Source organism: Eublepharis macularius, chromosome 17 (genome assembly GCF_028583425.1).
Source record: "Eublepharis macularius isolate TG4126 chromosome 17, MPM_Emac_v1.0, whole genome shotgun sequence".
Taxonomy (NCBI): Eukaryota; Metazoa; Chordata; class Lepidosauria; order Squamata; family Eublepharidae; genus Eublepharis; species Eublepharis macularius.
Window position 1 is genome coordinate 24,799,259 of NC_072806.1, and position 20,212 is coordinate 24,819,470.

Here is a 20,212-nt window from a genome sequence, read left to right on the forward strand (position 1 = left end):
CTTCTTTTTGAAATGTTGAAGACTTAATAGCAGAGTTATGCCTAACCTCACTCCTGGGCATTTTGCAGTTACTTCTTCCCAGGGCTTTTTTTCTGGGAAAAGAGGTGGTGGAACTCAGTGGTGGAACTCAGGACCACACAATGACATCACTTTGGGTCAGCTGGAACAAAGGGGGTGAAAATGGTCACATGGCCAGTGGCCCTGCCCCCTGATCTCCAGACAGAGGGGAGTTTAGATTGCCCTCCGTGCAGGGCAATCTAAACTCCCCTCCGTCTGGAGATCAGGGGGCGGGGCCACTGGCCATGTGACCATTTTCAAGAGGTGCCGGAACTCCGTTCCACCACGTTCCCACTGAAAAAAAGCCCTGCTTCTTCCTCGTCCTCCTTCTGTGGCAGCCATTTTGTGATTGCACCCATCACCCTGTGCCTACAGGCTCAAAAATGTTATTAGATACCCCAAGCTACACTATAGCAAACATTAAAGAGCTACCTTATGGTGTATGAAAATCGGAAGTCGAGTCAGATCCCTGGTTTGACGATCTCAGTATTGCCTACTCTGACTGGCAGCAGCACTCCAAGATCTTGGGCAGAGAAAGGTCTTTCCCATCCTCTGCTACCTGAGATCCTTTACCAGGGATGCTAGGCGCTGAACCTTCTGCATGCCTGCCTGGAGGTCCACCTCTGAGCTATGAGCCTTTTCCAAACTCCAGGATCTTGTATGGTTTTGGAAATGGTGGGACACAGGTGAATGTTAATGGCTGCTCAAAGGCCAAAGAAACAAATATAAGGCAATTTCCGGTTACACACAACTGGACAAAAGTGGAGCACCACCTGGGAATGAAAAGGCAATAATACTTCAAACTCTTACCGTGTCAATATTCAGAAATCTTACACGTTTATCATAAAGCAAATGCTAAATATTCCAATATATACATCTTAACAATATTCCAATCACAAAGGACAACACTCTCCCATCCCGTGTATTCAAAGGAAACAGGATATACTGATAGATCTGTGTCAACCTCCGAGCATGTTATGGAATGAAAATGAGAAGAAACCGGTCCTAATTCGGGGATCCTTGGTTTGCCCTTGAGGAAGTCAGGAGACGAAATCTGGCATTGCAGCCGGCCCCCGGCTTGGGCTACCTTGTCTGCAGGGTCTCCGCTTGGAATTACCTGTGGATACAAAAAGAACAAAAGAACATGAGAACTGTTGCATGGTAGAAAGGATTGAACATTGGACTTACCTGACTGGTTATCTCGGAGAGTATATCCTGTTTCCTTTGAATACACGGGATGGGAGAGTGTTGTCCTTTGTGACTGGAATATTGTTAAGGTGTATATATTGGAATATTTAGCATTTGCTTTATGATAAATGTGTAAGATTTCTGAATATTGACACGGTAAGAGTTTGAAGTATCATTGTCTTTTCATTCCCGGGTGGTGCTCCACTTTTGTCCAAAGGCCAAAGAAAGCTGTTAGTACCTGTTGGTTTTCCTGTGACTTTGTCCATGCGGAGACTTTTAACCAAGTCATACTGATGGAGCTGCAGGTGTGAGCTTTCTTATATTGCAACAGGGAAGCATTGCTGCTCTGGTTCAGAAGTGCTTCCTAAACTATGGGTCCAATAAAGGGCAGTAAGACAGGTTGGCTTTCTTCATAGTTGCTTCTGTTTCTCTTAGAAAATTTAATATGGGGGAGGCCTCCCTAAGTTTTCTCCAAGCCTCAGAATGATGGCCCTGCTACTTCAAGACTTGGGTTTTCTTGGGATCTGGATTCTGAGACTTGACTAAGAAGGCCAGTCCGGGATTCGTGGTTTAAGGATGCCCATCAGTTGTCCCTGTTGGAGCATGGGCAGTTTGGGTTCTCTTTGGGTCACTCTCCCTTGGCATGTGATGGCCTGTGTGTGTCTCTTCCTTGCCCACTCTTTCTTCTGTTATATTCATGCTGTCTCTACAAGGACTGCCTTGTGTGGTCTAGAGAGAGAGACTGCAACTGCTAACTGCTTCTTGGTCAGATGTAGGAGCTGCAGTTTGCCTGACGAATGCACCTCCTCCGTCTGATTTCGCTCAAACACATGATCAACAAGATGTCCGTCTTTGCTGGGGAAATGAGAGTTAAACACACACCATTAACTGCAGTTTCTTCTGGTTTCAATCGCCTAATTGAAGCTCACGAAAACGAACGATATGTATGTTTTTCGAGGCACCGCTATAATTCTCAGTTATGATTAGCAAATTCTGTATGCGTTCAGTCACCCACAGCAAACATTGTTTTGCAGTGCTTTAAGAAAAAGGTTAATGACTTTTAGCACAAATAGGCAATAGACAACATCTTAGAAGATCCATTTGGTTGCTCTTCCCTGCCATAATGAGCAGCTCTGCTTCCTCTTGGTAATGTTGAGTAATGCATTATCATGTTGTGAATTTCTCTGGCCCTGATGCACAGTGTGTACAATGCAACAATATCAGGTCATGCCTTTTGCATTACTTACCATTACTGGGGGAGATGGGCAGAGGCGCTGTTTCGGGCTATAATGCCTGGCTCTGATCTGGGTGGCTCCTACCAGCGTTTTAGCCGTAAGCAGTGGACTGACCAGTGGGAAGGAGCAGGAGGGACGTTACCATGCCCAGGGACTGCTTGCGAGCCAAATAATTTGCAGTGTACATGTTCCACATCGGGAGGGTGCATGTTTCAGTTCTTCAAAGGTGGGAACCAAAGACAGTCCTCTTGCGGGATTTTTTATTTCTAAGGGATGCATCATATTTGAATGGCTTTTTCTCGCCTCTTCAGACCTTATTATCTCTCCCCCGCCCCTTACTGTGAACTGCCTTTCTTTTGTCTTGTATGCTGAAGATAATGTTGTAGCCTTCTCTCGTCCTCTTTTTTATTCCCTTGTTTTTTGCTTTCTCCCCATCTTTTGTTTTCTTTCTTTCTTTCTTCTGTTGGTTGGTTCCTCTTTTCTTCGTGGCGCGCGAGCAGACTCAGACCCAGCTGGAGCATGCCCGAATACGGGAGCTCGAGCAGAGCCTCTTGTTTGAGAAGACACAGGCAGCAAAGCTTCTCAAAGAGTTGGAGGACAACAGGGTAATCCATCCCCTCCCTACTCCATCTCGTCCCACAGTAGCCAATGCCCGCGGATCAGCTTGCTTGCCTGCTGCATTGACGACACTGATAACTCAGTTTTTCTATCATTTGGGCTACCATGATTTCATCCTGCTTTTTATTTTGCTATGTCCCCGCCCTTCTTCACTTTTTCTAGAGGAGGCAAATCTTTGCAGGTTTGCCATCTCTGTTATCGAATAGCAAACCTTTCTTCCCAAGCCAGGGGCAGACTGGAAACTTAAAACAGCCCCAGGGGCAAGCCAAGCTGAGCTGCCCCTGTGATGCTACCAGCCAACACTGTGGGGGCCACTCAGTTAAGACCCAACAAGCGGTGCCAGCGAGGGGAGTTGGCTCACTTATGGTCTTCTCCTGCAAGCTGGCAGCGGTACCCTCTGGTTTTCAGCATATATACCTGTGGTGCCTCTTCTGGTTGTTGGCTTTGCTTGTGGTACAGGAGGAAGCAATTGGTGAGCTGACACTGATTGCTGTGGCCATGGAAAGGTTTGAGCTGAGTGGCTGCTGCCGAGCTGGCACCTGTGCCAGCACTTGGCTTTGCTTGATTCTGGTTCCACTGGAGGCCCTCCAGGAGGGAGACTAACTGGGCAATTTCCCAGTAAGTGACATGGCCAGTCCGCCCCTGTCTGCAAGCTTCTCATGCCACATGATTCCATTTGGGCTGGAGCTGCGTGCCATCTGCCATCCAATTTAACCCCTTGATAATAATCATCCCCTGACTTACATGTGGCCATTGACCCCATAGCAGGCATGCAATTCTTCCGTACATTCTGAAGTCTATACCGTTCTACACAAAGGTGTGAGGAGGAATCTCTTAATTTTTTACTAGAATGCATTCACATGCCACTAACTATTGAGCAATTAAAACAATCCAGGAACGAATCCCATCAAGCAACCACCATAATACCAGTGAGCAACATTAAAACAACAAAATATAGAACTTCCCTTCTTCCAAATAACCATCCAGCACCAGATTTGCTGTGTATGAAAACTCCTTTTTTTTGCTATGTTCTAACGGAGTGTTTCTTTTGGGGATATTTGGGGGGGGGAGATGGAGGTGGAGCAGTGTGTTTTAGTTGCTTTTAACTGATCCTGGCTGCTTTGACACATGTTGGATAATGAATGTACTTTAGCAATCGTTTGCAACTGGATTTTCCTGTGTGAGAGGAAGACCCACTTGCAAACAATTGCTAAATTGCACTGAAAGTGCATTATTTAATGTGTGTGAACGCAGCCCATCTAAATTTCTTTTCAGCTTTTTAAAAAAACCCACGGGTTGTCTTCTTTAATGTTTATGGTTTGGATCCTAAGGTGCTGTTAGTCCAGGCACCCTAGCACAAGCGGAAGGCTATGTCTGTGTTCTTGCGGATATTTTTCCAATGCATCTGCATCCAGTGAGAAAGCTGGCAAAGGAGTGGGAGGTAAAATTCTCCCTACAATATGGCAGGACTTTACAAACACCTGCATACCCTGGTTAATCGCCACTTGGTAAATCTAGATTCACTCATTATCACTGCAGAAATTCCAGGGTCTCTGAAGAATTCTGCTTCAAAACCAAATTCCATAATTCTGAGTCCAGAGGGTGGTAATGCTGATTGAAGAAGGTGTGTGTCAAAGGGGTAAAGGGGGTGGTAGATGTGGGGCGCTGAGAACTGAGATCCCTGCATCTGCTTTGCTCTATCTGGAACGGGTTATGCCTCCTCACTCTGCTCCTATTCCATGGGGCCATCTGAAGAATTGAAGGGCCTGATCCACTGCAAGAGGGGCAGAGATCTCCAGACCTGGTTGCAGACGCCCAGATATCCCCAGGCACCCAAGGGGTTGTCCTGAGATGTTTTTAATCATTGAAGTCCAAGTGTTTTACTCAGAAAAACCAAAGCCCCACCCAAACTGACCTAGCAGCTAGACCCAGATATTCTTGGAATTTGGTGTCCGCACCATGAGATGCTGAATTTCATCATCGCACTAGAGATTCATACATTTGCCATGCACACTGATAGATGGCTGGTGGCCCTGGATCCTTCTTTCTTGTCCAATTGTGAAACTCTTTAAAGGTTGTGCAATTAAGAACTGGGGGCTCCTAATTATGGAAGAGCATTGAGCAGGAGGAGTAGCAACCAGACTATCTGATGTGTCTGAGTTGTGAGGTGTCTTCAGGGATGTTGCAAGTGTTGCTGTTCATAACCCCTTTTCTAGCCACAAGTTTCATGGACTGCCACGTCATGTTGTCCGAACCGTAGCCGAAGCATGTACGTGACCTCCAAGGTACATTTTACAGTGTGAGAAGTTGCACAAGTTGCTGTGGCAGAGACCTGTGAGCTTCTGAGACTCGCTTGTCATGCTGCGTGCTGGCTTGCCGATCCCATGACGGCTGCTATAGAAAGTCAGTGCCCTAATGTGTGAAAAAAAAACCTCTGCACAAGGCTATGTTCTGAAAATATGGGCTTGATTCAAAGTTCTCTTACCCCACCCCTCAAACCCTATTTTGAATATGGAAAGACTTTGTAACTTGTGAGATCAAGGGTCAACACAAATGAAATCAGATTTCCCCTCCTCTTAAGCTGCCCCAAGGTGTAGTTTACACTTTTAAAAGGCCCAACAACTTATATATTCTGAGTTAACTGCGAAGAGTGGACAAATTCGATTGTTCAGTCAACATACACGATGCTTTACAGAGTGGCTACCAGGATACAAATCCCTACCCCCTATTAAACTTACAATCTAAATTAGTATTTCCTTATTTCCCATAAATCTCTTTCCATTTGATGTTAGGGATGGGATAAGATGCTTCCTCGCTAGAAACCCTGGTCACTCCCTCCAAGCAAGGCTTTTGAAATTTGATACCAAGCTCATTCCTGACCCATGGCAGTGGAAAGTTATAGTATAGCTGCTCTCATCATAGGAAGGCATTATGATATTTACCCTTCAGCTTCATACTAAGCCCAGCATTACAACCTAACTCGTAAGGTGTGAGCTGCCCTGACCTGGATAGCCCAGGTGAGCTTGATCACGTTAGATCTCAGAAGCTAAGTAGGGTCAGCCTTGGTTAGTAGTTGGATGGGAGACCTCCAAGGAAGACCAGGGTTGCAGAGGCAGGCAATGGCAAACCACCTCTGGTAGTCTCTTGCCATGGAAACCCCACCAGGGGTCTCCATAAGTCAGCTATGACTTGAGGGCACTCTCCACCCCCACCACCCCCACCAAGGTGTGAGCTAGGAGCTACTGTGGACTATCTACACTCATGCCTTGGAGCCCCCTTCAGGCAAACTAGGGAACAGTAGTTCACAACATCAGCTCCTGTGATAGGCAGACAGTATGAAGCTTCTGGATTGGTCGGGCTTGGTATAATTGGAGTCTGGGCCTTCTGCCTGGGCCTGACCAATGGAGCAGTGCCTGCAGTTCACTGCGCTTCAGGCTCCTCCCTTTTGCTTTTTTTTCTCTAGCTTTCCATCTTCATTGATGGATTTCTAGACTCCTGGCCAGGGAAGCCCAGGCTCCAGGTTGAGAGTTAGGGGGTAGCTGTCCATGGTACTGGCTGGCAGTTGAAAGCTGGATTGTAATGCTGGGTTTGGCCGTTTCCACCCACTCTTAAAGGGACAGCCCACTTACCGTACACTGGCAGTGTCTCCATTTGCAAAACATTTGCAGGCCATTTGGCTTCTGTTTTTTTGACGCCTTTTCTGTGACCACTGAAAGTGCGTTCCCAGAAAAGGCATCGCAAAAACGGAAGCCAAACGGACCGCAACCATTTTGCAAACGGATTAATGGGGAAAAGCCGTCAGCATTCGGTGAGTGGGCTGTCCCATTAAGGGTGTGTGGAAACGGCCTTTATCAAGCAGCCAGAGGCCTGGCTTCTCTAGGCTATCACGGTCCGTTGGTTTGGCAGGAACCAAGGTGAAACTTTCCGGGCCTCTATCCAGGTTTCTTCAACCTTGGGTGGATTTGATGGAATAAGCTTGACCTTCCTGGCCAGACATCCTGCGTCTGAAATGCCCTAGAAATGCCTTCCTGTTCCTTCCATTTTTTCCTTCCCATAATTCGCCAGCCAAACATGTTGCACCTCATATGCTAGCAAGCTGCTTCCAAGCCCCCATCATTAAACATTAACCATGGCTAGCAACGCGCTTCTCCATCTAGCATCCTCCCATACTTATTCCTTTCTAAAACTTTGCTAACGATTTCTGAGTACTTTCCATGGGATTTTTTAATTTTTTTAAAAGGCCCTTTTACACCAGGGTAAGCCATATGACTGAAGGGACTGGTGACATTGAAGTAAATGAGCAACCGCCCCTATGCAGTGACTGCCCATTTTACAGCCAAGGGAAATGGAGGCCGAGCAGGAGGGGTTTGCTGAAGGCAATGTAGTGAGATTGTACCTTGCCTAGATTTCCATTCTTAATTTGCAAGGTTGGTAGCAGGCCCACAGCACACAAGGTGATTCCATCACTCCCTGTTGTTTTTACTTACATTACCCTGGTGCAAAAAAGTTATATTTCAAATTAGTAATGTTTGCATTACTAAAGTACTTGAAAGCTGTCTTCTGTCAGAACCGTTCCAGGGCTGGACCCAAGGAACAGACTCCTGCTCTGAGGGACAGTAGGACATTAACTGCTAAGGATGGAGACTGGGGGCTCTAGCAGCATTAGAGATCTCCTGAGCGCCCAAAGTTCCTCGGGGACAGTTCCCAGGCCCTCCTCTTTTCCCTCTGGTGCAGAGTCTATTTCTGGGTGCAACTCTGGAAGGGGCCCTGACACCTTTCTTCCACTAAGGGTCATTTCACACATTATGCTGCAGCAAACCTGGGTTTGCTATGGAGTAAGCACTTGAGCTGCTACATTTCACAGGCAAATGTACCGTTATGATACTTGTCTTTCCAAATACATCTGTGTTTGTACTTTCCATACCTAGGCATATGCGTAAAACATCTTGGTACCTAAAACATCATAATGTGTGAAGAGGCCCTGGAGAATTGTAAAGCATGGAAAAGCTGATTTTTTCCCCTCTGTGTGTTTTTATTATAAACTGTTTCAGTTGACCACAGTAGCAGAACAATCAAAAATCCTCCAACTCGAAGAAGAACTGAACTTAACGAAAAGCGAAGTGGAGGAACTGAGGCAGTGCCTCAAGAACTCTCACCAACTAGATTCTCCAGACCACAGTCTCGGCCTGCAGTCAGAAGCCCTCCGCTTACGAGACCAGCTGCTTTCTGCTAATAAAGAGCATCAAAAAGAGAGCATCCAGCTAAAGGAGAAGTATGAAAAAACATTGAAGAAACATCAACAAGAGGTTGAGAAACTGAAAGCGCTCAATGAGAAATATTCTCAGGAAATTGTGGACCTCAAGCAGAAAGTTCAGCAAGCCACCAATGAGAATATGGGGTTGATGGACAACTGGAAGTCCAAACTGGACACTTTAGCATCGGACCACCAGAAGTCCTTGGAGGATCTCAAGGCAACCTTGAACACGGGTCCTGACTCCCAGCACAAGGAGATTGTGGAGTTGAAGGCTGTAGTAGAGAGCATCAAGATGGAGCACCAGTTGGAACTCGAGAACCTCAAAGCCAAGCATGACATTGAGACCGCGGTTCACATTAAAGAAAAGGAAAGCCTGAAGCTGAAGCTGCAAGAAGCCAAGGATGAGCTTGAGGAAAGCAGCAACAATTGGAGGGTGCAGCTGGAAACCAAAGCCAACCAGCACCACCTTGAGCTTCAAGACCTCAAGGAGAAGTGTCGAGATGCAGATTTCCGAGTGCACGAACTGGAGAAGTTGCATGGTGACTACAAGGATCAAGCGCAAGCCATTGAGTTCTTGAAAGAGCAGATTTCTCTGGCTGAGAAAAAGATGCTGGACTATGAGACGCTGCAGAATACCGAAGCCCAGAGTAAGCAAGAGATCCAGAGGCTGCAGGAGAAAGTCCTCGTGTTGGAAAACAAATTACAGTCCATGGAGACGCTACATCCTTCTCAACATGCCAATGTAGGTCTTTGGGTTAATCGTCCTGGGTCCATCTTTGACAATTTGTTTTTCAACGTACTGCTGTTATGACTCCTTTTTTAAAAAAAAAACTCTCTCTAAACTTTTGGAGATATTTGCATAAGAATAAAGCTACAAGACAAAGTTCTAGATCAAGTGAAGCCTGACTTCTCTCTAGAAGCTATCATGACTAAAATGAGGCTCTTGTACTTTAGTCACATCATGAGAAGACGAGACTCACTGGAAAAGACAATCATGATAGAAAAGTTGAAGGCAGTAGGAAAAGAGGAAGACCCAATGTGAGATGGCTTAATTCAATAAAAGAAGCCACAGCCTCCAGTTTGCAGGACCGGATAGGACATTTTGGAGGTCATTAACGCATAGGGCCAGCATAAGTTGGAAGTGACTTGACAGCACTTAACATATACGAGCCTACAACATTATGCAAGCTTCATAGCAAACCGTTCAATGCTTATATTCTATATGCCAATAAAGGCTTGCTTGCTTGCTTGCTTGCTTATTTAGGTATTTTTCTTAACCTGCCATTCAAGTGGCTTCCAGTACAGTTGATGGCTTGGACCCCACCTAAAATTTCCATAGGCCCAAGGAAGAGGCTGATCTTGGCTGATTCCCACCTCCAGTGGGAGACTTCTGCTTCCCCTCAAGCTATTCCTAGAAGGGGAGGGGTCTTCCATGCCTAAGGACAGCATTTGAGGGGGATGTCCTGGGCTGGGAGAGAGAACAGGATTGGCAAACATCACCCACCAAATTCTAGGCAGGATCCAAGCTGATAAGACAATAATAAAATCAGAAACACAAACTATTTATGACAATAATAAGATAGCAGTAAAAGAAGGAGCAGCAGATAAAAAGCAGATTAAAAAAAATCAAATGAAAATAAACTGCAGGTGCAAGAAGAAAGAGCTCTCTTGAGCTTTTAGCCCTCCATTTGTTGAAGGCTGCAAACATGGTTCTTCCTCTCTCGTGGTATCATCACAACATCCCTGTGAGGTAGGTAAAGCTGAGAGAGGGGGCTTGACCCAAGGTCACTCAGTGAACTTCATGGCAGAGTCCTGAATTGGGCCAAGATCTCCCAAATCCTAATCTGTACAAGGGTCTTACAAAAAGCAGAGTCTTACACAATGGCACATCCCCTTTTCAGAGGCCATTTCACCAAAATGTCACCAACCACATGGATTTCTGGCTAACCCTCCAGGTTCTTATAACCTGACTTGGGGATTTATGCACATTGACTGGGAAATGTGCAGAATTTACCCACTGAGTTTGGATGGAACTGCTAATCCCTCCTCGAAGACCATTTTGCATTATATTTGAAGTGTCTCCTGTATAGGTTTTTGATTCCTCTGAGCTACTTTGGGAACCAATTTTGACTGAAAAGCAGGACAAAAATATTTGAAGTAAATAAAATAATTCTATATAGTCCAGAGAAAACACAATGATGTTTAATGAAAGTTTTCCCTTCTACTTGCATAAACCACAGCAATATAAACATTATGTTTGTATGTGGGTTTTTTTTTAAAATATTTGCTGCAGATGATCGAAACAAATGACATTTCAGAGGAAAAGATCAAGATGAAGCAGATGATGGAAGGTAACCTCGTGCGGGACTCTGGATTCCAAATCTACTTTAGAATTTGGCATGGTGAATTCTATTTCATTTTTATTCCACCATTCCTTGAAGGAGCTTGGGTGGCATTTTATGCTCTCTACAACCCTGTGAGGTAGCCTAGACTGAGATTGTGACTGGCCAAAAGTCTCACAGGCAGCAGAGCGGGGATTTGAGCTAAACTACATGAGGTGCCCAACACATGTCAGGTTCCTGCAACTTTACCTGGGGAAGTGTAGTTCGGCCATCAGCATCAGCAGGGCCAGACGGACATGAGGGAAAGAGTCAGTGAGGGGAGCCCGAAGCTGACATCTAGCAGCGGCAGAAGGAGCTGCTGAGGCTGCCACCTCAGCTGCTAGACTCAACCATCCCTTCTCGCAAAGGGGAAGGAGAACCATTATGGTTCCAAAACAAACAACAAAATGGAGTCTATCATTCCTCAGCAGGAGTTGTGGGTGTCCACATCTATTGGCTTGGCTGTCACCAGTGAGAGATGGCTTGGAGGTGGGGTCTGGATGCGAAGTGTGAGAATGAGCGTAGAAGTAACGCAGCCACGTCTTCCCTTGAATTTCTAGTTAGATTTGGAAAATGCTTTGTTTTTTGTCTGCTGGACCTGCTCCCGGCAATGAAAAAAGCCCATCAAAGGTGTCACAAGATGGCGCCTGAGGTTGGCCTGTGGCTTGCCGTACATTGTTAAGGCCTGACCTACGGATTTTTGAAGAAGCCCCTTGTGAAGTGTGTGGCGAGTGGTGTCTGGATGGTGACCTGACCTTCTGTTCTCCTTTTAAAGATCTCCAGGACAAGTTTAGCAAAAAAGACAAAGAGGTTTCATCACTCGTCTCCCAGACAGACACTCTAAGGGCCCAAGTAAGTGGTAAGTTTCCTAAGACTTGTGTTGGCCAGGATCATGCACTGTTGCCAGAGCAACAGCCATCACAGGCCTAGTTGGGAGTTCACCTGAATCTGGGATGTACCACTTCAGACTGTGGGTTGAAGTTCGTGTGGTGACCCATTATGGAGCTGCGTTCAGTGATGGGGCAAATTTAATGGGCAAGGTAGCCGTTAGTGTAGTATAGTTTATTGTTACGATTCGAGATCAGAAGTCAAAATAATTGAGGCATATACATTAAATTCAGGTCATAGATATAAAAATATAGGGTATAGATATAAAAATATACTGTACATAAATATGGTTCTTAATTAAAATTGCTAGGATAAAATCATATTCTTCTGCCTAATGAAGCATGCCAGGGCACAAATCTAGCTACTTGAAAAGATATTTCGTCATAACAATTACCAAGCAAGAATGAAATAGAAAATTGATTTGATCTACCAGGGTAATTGTGCAAAGTAGTAGTTTTAATCAGGGTAGAGAGTTAATGGCACTCCTGTTTGTTGACTTAGGGCCAAGCTACAAGTGACAAATGACACTTGAACAGCAAGTGGATTGAGTGGAGTGCAAGTGAACAGGGAGAAATACACTTGCCGTTCAAGTGTCATTCGTCACTTGTAGCTTCGCCCTTAGATTCCCCGTCCCTGCTATTCTGCTGTAAGTCTTGGTAAGGAAAAACAACAGATATAATGTGGTGTCGTCCCCCCCCCCACACCACTGGAACTAATAACATCTTAGGAGGGAACTCTGTGAGGGGGAAATAGGGTGACCTTCCTCCCCAATAGCCCCAATCAAGATTGCTCCCCCCAGCAACTGTAGTTATAGTTTAGTGTAGTGGTTAAGAGTGCAAGACTATAATGTGGAGAACCAGGTTTGATTCCCCACTCCTCCGCTTGAAGCCAGCTGGGTGACCTTGGGTCAGTCACAGCTTCTAGGAGCTCTCTCAGCCCCACCCACCTCACACGGTGTTTGTTATTGTGGGGATAATAATGACATACTTTGTAAACTGCTCTGAGTGGGTGTTAAGTCATCCTGAAGGGCGGTATATAAATCAAATTTTGTTGTTGTTGTTGTTTGCAGTTTAGAGACATTCACTTACAGTTTGCCAAGTCAAAGGAATTAGTAATGTGTGAACTTGCCCTAAGAATGCATGACTTGTTCTCTAGAGCAAGGCTTAGAAATGGTTGTACAAGATATTTGAGTTGCTGTTTGGATTAAAATTGTTTTACACCATTTCCTTCCAGAAATATTACAGGAACTGCATTGCTACTAACACACTAACAATTTTGTAATAGACATAAATATATTTATGTAAACATAGTAAAATCTGGTCACCAATCTCCCATGTAACTATTTTGAACTTGAGTGGTTTGTCTAAAACTGGAATCCTTTGTACATCTACTTGCAAGTTAATCCTACAGAAATCAGTGGGACTACTTCTGAGTAGACATGGCTAGGATGGGCTGGATGAATTGTATACGATAGTCTTAGAGCTGGTGATGACCATAGACTTTAACATGTGGACCACAGAGAGACTGCATTCTGTCCGGCATCACAAGCAAACCTCAGTTGGTTCACAATAAGGACAAGGCACAAAGTCCTTGCATCCATTTGCTTCTTCCCTCCAATCACAGCATGGAGCTTGAAGACTACCTGTTTTGAAGCAAATGTCCATTTGTTGTGACATCCAAATACAAATGCAACAAACCCGTGGTTTGGTCTCTTGTTTAAAGCCAGGGTTTATCATTTTTGCCTTATTTAGACATAGCAACAAGTTTCCTCCTAACAGGAAGTCTTCAATCTCTGTAGGGAAAGAGAGCCCAAAGACTTCAGGCTTAAGAGTCTCTTTACACAAGACATCTTACAAGTGACTTATTTTCTATGTGGTCTTATATTTAAGTGTGTCTCCCTAGCAGTGCAGGTGTATCCACAATGGAAGAACAAGTGTAAGATCTTTCTCGGGTAAGATGTCTTGATCTAACTCGTGTAAGATGTCTTGTGTAGAGAGTCTCTTATTCTCACCATGAGCCAGGAAGTTCTTGGACATCTGAGTTCCCTCCCTCTTCCTCTATGACAAAACAATCTTTGTTTTGACATTCGATAGCAGCCCAAAACTGGCCTCTTCCTACCTAAGTGCTCCAAAAAGCAAGATTGTGGTCTAGCTTTTTTACATTTGAAAAGAAAAGAAAAAAGAGGGGAGGGGGATTAACCTCATACACAATAGAAATAAAAATATGATAACAATAATAAGAAATCTACATGCAAGCTTCCAAATGTCTGAAAATAAGTCTATCCACAGTTGTCGTGTATATGCCGTATGTTCAAATATAACATTGTAAGGTCCTCCATCCATTGATTTATGGGAGGTGGGCATTTGTCTCTCCAGTGTTGTAATATGAGTCTTTTAGCTACCTTAAGAACATGGAGGGTCCATTTACGTTGACCATTGGTTCGGTTCCAGGTTCCAGGCGGGCTGTTTAAAAGTACATAAACATCCTCAAAAATCAATGTGTGTTCCAATACAAAATTAATATGAATAATAACTTCCTCCCAAAAGGATTCTGCTCTAGCTTGCAATTTTTGTTACTTCGTTCTGTCCACCAGCACTGGAAAACAGATGCAAAAGTACGGAGAAGAAGGCAGACTCTCTCTTGAAAGAGAAGAAGAGGCTGGAATCAGAACTGGAAACCGTGTCCAAGAAAACCCACGATGCTTCTGGACAGCTGGTCTTGATCAGCCAGGAGCTACTCAAAAAAGAAAGGTCAGTTTTTTCAGCCCCTCCTCCCCTCCTCCTTGCTCATCTCAGAGATAAAAGATGGAAGATTTACAGTGCAATCCTAAAAAGAGTTACACCAGTCTAATCCCATCGAAATCAATGGGCTTAGACTGGAGTAGCTCTTCTTAGGATTGTACTGTTAGTGCTGGAAGAAGGTGTTATCTGCACAGCAGGAGCTCAGATTCTCAGTGGCACCTGGGAAATAATGTGAGCCTCCCAACAGAATTACCAGTGAAATGGTGTGGGAAGAAATGCTTTAAAAACATATTCAAGCAGTGATGCTTGAACACGTCCAGCCCACGAGTTAAGATCTGCTTCATGAGCTCTGCGATCAGTGCCCCTTTTTTTAAAAATGAAACAGGTGGTGACTACAGACAGGGACTTTTCTGTGGCAGCTCCTCACGGAGAGTGTCTCTGTGCGAGACACCAGCATGTGTGTCCGTCAAATGTCAGGAGACGCAATGTTAACTGGGACGTGTAGTTTTGAAAGACAGAGCCAGTGGAGATTGCTCCGGAGGAACGGATTCTCTCACAGCCCTCCGTCACCTCTGGTGTGCTGGACTGTCTCCCCCTCCAGAACTTTGACCCTGCTGCCCTCACTGCTTAAAATTTTGAATTAACTGAGCCTCAGCAGGACAAAGGTTCTGGAAGGGAAAACGCCAGAGGGCTGATCTCCACTGGCTATGAAGCGATCTCCACCAGCTCTGTCTTTTAAAACTACGCTTTCTGGCTGACATTGCGTCTCCTGCCATTTGATGGTGTCATGTCTGTACCCCTACATCCATGTTATTGTTCCAGGTGGTGAACCATTGCTAATGCTGTACCTTAATTTCATTTTGCAAATGATCTAACCATCACTTTCATTTCTCAAGCAGCCTGAGAATACAGCTGTCTTATCTCTTCTCTTTGAAGCTCACAGAAGTGACCTTGTACTGTCTGAAATATTACAGCTTTTTGTCCCGTCTAGGCTGACGTATAAACTCCAGAAGAAGTTCCCAGACCTTTTCCCGTGCAAACTTGTGCTCTAAGTGGGAGGGGGGAAATGATTGAGTATTTAGAGCTGTGCTTTCTTCAAGTTCCTATTCCTGTCAAGGAAACGTGTACTGCTTAGATGCTTTCCTGCCTCCGAGTAATTCTATGGACACATATATGGAAATGATTGGATTTCTGAATAAAACCATTTAACCAAGAGCTTGGACTTCTTGTTGCAATGGTACAGGGACCTGTCTACCATCTCCTGCCACCCATAGCCTGACGGACTCACATCAAAAGTATTGTGTAGAGAGACTGTAAGAAAACCTTTCTTTTGAGGCTCACCTGACACCTATCCTACTTTCCATTAGACATTTCTTTTCGCTCAGACTTTTCAATTAAGAAGTTTTTAAAAACATTCTTTTTATCATCTACTTCCAGCCTGAGCACTGGTTTGTGAGACTCAGTTTAAGCCACTCAACGTTTCTTAATTGTTGACAACTTTTATAGTGTATTATTTTAATTTGTATGCCACTCAAGCAGCAGATTCTCTGGTGAGGCAGTGTAGAAATTCTCTAAATAACTGAACAAAGTTTCCCTGGTGAGGATGAGAGATGAGGAACTCCTGAAAACTTGGATTGGCTGTTTGCTTTGGGCAACAGATGCTTGGTTGATGAAACAATTGAGCTCTGGAAACCCATCGGGGGAATCTGCTGAAAAAGGCGTTGCTTAGATGGACAATTGGTCTGATTTGAGAAAATCTGAGAGCTGTTGTGGTGTAGGGGTTAGACTAGGGATCTGGGAGGTCCAGATTTGAAAGCCTAATCTGCCATGGAAGCTTGGGCCAATCACACACGCTCAGCCTAAACTACCTCATAGGGTTGTTGTGAGGATAAAGTGGAAGAGAAGAGAATGACGTAAGGTGCTTTCTGCCATTGGGAGAATGGCAGGGTATGAAATTAAATAAATAAATCAGCTTTGTATCATCGGCCTTCAAACCTCTTTCATGCTTTCTTTGCCCTTCATCCAGAAGCCTCAATGAACTGCGTGCTTTGCTCTTGGAAGCCAACAGACATTCGCCTGGGCCCGAGCGGGACTTGAGCCGCGAAGTACATAAAGCTGAATGGCGGCTGAAGGAGCAGAAGCTCAAAGATGACATCAAAGGGCTGAGGGAGAAACTGATTATTCTGGTGAGTTCAAGGCTGGTGAGACATTCAGGGTAACTTGAACTGCACTAAGGGTTGGGACTTAGGGCCGAAGCACCCCGCCCTGTATCCGCCAGATCGCTTTCCTCGGGTGACAGCCCCAATACAGATGTGTAGAATAACTTCTGCATTTCAGATAAAGCTGCATCTCTCTCCCACCCTCCTTCTCCTACCCTTCCTCCAAGGACTTTATTGCACCGTGCATGAATTTTGCAACTGTGCACCGTGCATGCCTTTTACAACTTACCCTGTGAGGTAGGTTAGGCTGAGAGAGAGCTGCTGGCCCAAGATCACCCGGCAAGCTTTATGAGAAAGCGGAGAATCAAGCCCAGGGCCCCCAGATCCAAGACTGACACTCTAACCATTACACAGACTGTCTCATATATGCACCATGAATTGTCTAATCTATGATCCTGATGTTATAGCATGAGTTCGCTTAATGGTGAAAAAAAAGTCAGTTGCTTATTAAACTTGACTGGCACCAACCCAATGACTACCCTTCTCAGAGCATGCAGTGTTTTTGTGCTGTTTGCCATTTTTGTGATCTTGTAAAACAACCCTGTAAGGTAGGCCCAGTATTATCCTCGGGTAAACAGGGAAGAATTGCTCAGATTGAGAGAGAGGTTGAGGACTTCAGCATGCAACAGTGGTGTTGCTTCCTAAGGTTTTTGGACTCTGTAGCATTGAGGATCATTGGGCCTGCCTACCCTTTGTTATCATCCTTTCCAAAACATGCTCGTGTAGCTAAATATTTCCACATTGCTTTGAATACAGTACACACAAAATGGAACCACAAACAGTCCCCTCTTGATCGGCGACTGTGTCCCTCCTCCCAGGCTGGGTTTTGATAGCTTGACCTGGGGTCAAGGGTAAGCAGTTCGCCTGTCTGCCTAGGAGCTACCTGGCCCCTGTACCTAGCTGCTACTCGCAAGCGGGACATACAGCGTCTCCAGTAGCAGGAGAAAGTTGCTCCAGGATGGGGATGCCGACATGCTACCAGGCCGCTGCTGAGCTTAGTGTAACCGCAGCAAGGAGCAAAAGTGTGCAGCAGCTAGGCTGTCAGGAGCTGTCGGTTCTGGAGCAACCACATCCTCTTTCCCAGCCATTGTGGATGGCAAAATGGATTGATTCTTGGCAGGGCTCATTTTGAGGGGGGACGCACCAGAACACAGTTCTGGTAGTTCCCCAAAGAGGTCACATGTCAGGTGGCCCCGCCCACCTGACTCTCGGCCATTTTGGGCCCATTTCAGTCTGGATTGGGGCCGAAACGGCCTGGATTGGGCCTCTGATGGGAGGTGAATCACTCTACCGCTTATCAGCGGCCTGATCCTGAGCATTTTGGGCCCCTTTTCAGCCATTTTCTGCCCCTTTTTGCCGTTTTGGGCCCAATTTTGGCCCTGAATGGCCAGGATTGGGCCCAAAACAGCCAGAATAGGTGATGTCAGGGGGCGTGGCATATGCAAATCAGTTATACTAATTACACACTTCCGGTGATGGCAAGAGGCATGGCATATGCTAATGAGTTATGCTAATGAGTTCCTCCAGCTCTTTTTCTACAAAATGACCCCGAGTCTTGGATTAGGATCCTGGGAGACCCATGTTCAAATCTCCGCTTCTGCCATGGAAGCTTGCTGGGTGACCTTGGGCTTATTGCATACTACCAGCTTGACTGTCCTCACTCTTGTGGTAAAATGGAGGAGTGGAGAATAACGTTTGAGACCCAGCTTTGAGTCCCAGCTGAAGAGAAAAGCAGGATATGAATAAATAAATGCCCGCATGCGTACGCTATAGGTATGGCCACCTAATGAGTTCCAGGCAGAGGTGAGGTTCAAACTAGAGACCGTCCCAGTTCTGAGAGTCTCTTCAAAAAGACTCCCACGGGAACGAGTAGGTTCTTAATTCTTCTCCCTTTGCAACAGGATAAAGAGAAATCTGTAACGGATCAGAGGCGATATTCTCTGATAGACCCTTCGTCGGAGTCGGAGGTTCTCCGGTTGCAGCATCGCCTGGTCACTACCGAGGATGTCCTGCGAAACGCCTTGGAGCAGGGCCAGCAGATGGAGAAGCTCATGGAGGCGATGAGGACTTGTCCTGAAAAAACACAGGTAGGTGTCCCCGTCTCTGCAGCCACTTCTGCAGCGGAAGGGCATCTGCTTTGCAGGCAGAAGGCCCCTGGCATCTCCAGGAATTCTTTTGCATCTTCTATGTTTTTTAAAATATTTATATTGCATTACTGTTGTTTTAAATTGTGAATATAAGTTTTATTGAAATGCTTTTATGGAATGCAGTCCACCCTGAGCCTGCTGGTGTGGGGAGGGCGGAATAGAAATCGAAACGAATAAATAAATAAATTCTTTTCAGGAGATGATTTCAGGAATGCCTGCCTTTGTAAATGCAAACATTCACATTTATTAAAAAATAATAGATACTGCGGCTTTCTTGTTGAATGCTGTGATTTGATGCTTTACTGTCATTGTGCTCTGTTTTAAGTGTCTCCGCTGATGGTTGTATAATGTGGGTTCATAACTCACCCAAGCCCAACCAAGTGATTTTCATTCCCCCCCCTTTCCTCTTTGTTTTAGACTATAGGAAATTCCGGCTCTGCAAATGGGATCCATCAACAGGATAAATCTCACAAGCAGGAGGTTGGTGATCATCTATCTAGCATGCATGTCTCTCTCCTTTGCTTTGCCTTGGCCAGATGGACTTCTGATGCCAAGGTCCATGTGGTCTAGTGGTTAGAGTAACAGACTAGGGTCAGGGAGACCCAAGATCAGATCCCAGCTCTGCCGTGGAAGCTCTTAGGCCACTTCATGGCAATGGCAGCACCCCACTCAAATAGGCCCCAAGCCACCTCTCCTGCGAGGACTGCAAAGGGGTAGCCGTGTTCGTCTGTCACAGCAAAATAAGGCAAAAGTCTTAAAGACTATCAACATTTATTTCAATATGAACTACTGTAGCACTCTGCTGATTCAAATCCCACTACTGCCATGAGCTCAGTAGGAGGCCTTGGGTCAGCCACTCCTCTCAGCCCCAGCTCCTCAGCTGTATTATGGAGATAATAATAACACTGACTTGTTCACTGCTCTGGGTGAGGCACTCTGTCTAGAAGAGCGGTATATAAGTGCAGATGATTATGGTTATGATTATGATTATTTCCTGTATCTCCCCTTCGCTTGGGCTGTTTTGAAGTCAAAGGTGAGCAGTAGTGCCCACTGAAACATAGGTGTAGCATCAATAGTGCGGAATAGTTCCTTCGCGCTGCCATTTTGACAGCATGCATTGGCAGGTGGATCAGCCAGAGATGGATGGATTTCCCAAATCAAACGTGAAACCAAGGGTGTGTGTGTGTTATTCTGTTATTTCAGTCCCTGTGCTCGTACCCACACTCTGCATGTAAACCCTGCTCCAAACTGCAAACCATGCTCCAAACCCTCCTCCTCCCTGGTGGTAGCTCAGTCAGGTAGTGGAGACACATACGAAGGACCCTGCTGGATCAGACCGATGGTCCATCTAGTCCAGCATCTTGTCACACAGTGACCAGCCAGTCATTATGGAAGGTAAAGAAGGTAAAGGTAGTCCCCTATGCAAGCACCCATGGGGGGACGTCACATCACAACATTTTCTTAGCAGACTTTTTACGGGGTGG

The 20,212-nt window shown here is 45.4% G+C and overlaps 1 protein-coding gene across 1 annotated transcript in view; it reads left to right on the forward strand.

The window, feature by feature from the left end:
• Nucleotides 1-20,212, forward strand: part of CLIP2 (CAP-Gly domain containing linker protein 2) — a 69,459-nt gene that overhangs the window by 43,931 nt on the left and 5,316 nt on the right. The window contains exons 9-15 of the mRNA XM_055001933.1: nucleotides 8,150-9,094; nucleotides 10,646-10,703; nucleotides 11,509-11,592; nucleotides 14,215-14,371; nucleotides 16,389-16,548; nucleotides 18,483-18,668; nucleotides 19,146-19,208. Of these exons, the coding sequence (XP_054857908.1) occupies nucleotides 8,150-9,094; nucleotides 10,646-10,703; nucleotides 11,509-11,592; nucleotides 14,215-14,371; nucleotides 16,389-16,548; nucleotides 18,483-18,668; nucleotides 19,146-19,208 (1,653 nt within the window). The remainder of the gene's footprint in view (nucleotides 1-8,149; nucleotides 9,095-10,645; nucleotides 10,704-11,508; nucleotides 11,593-14,214; nucleotides 14,372-16,388; nucleotides 16,549-18,482; nucleotides 18,669-19,145; nucleotides 19,209-20,212) is intronic.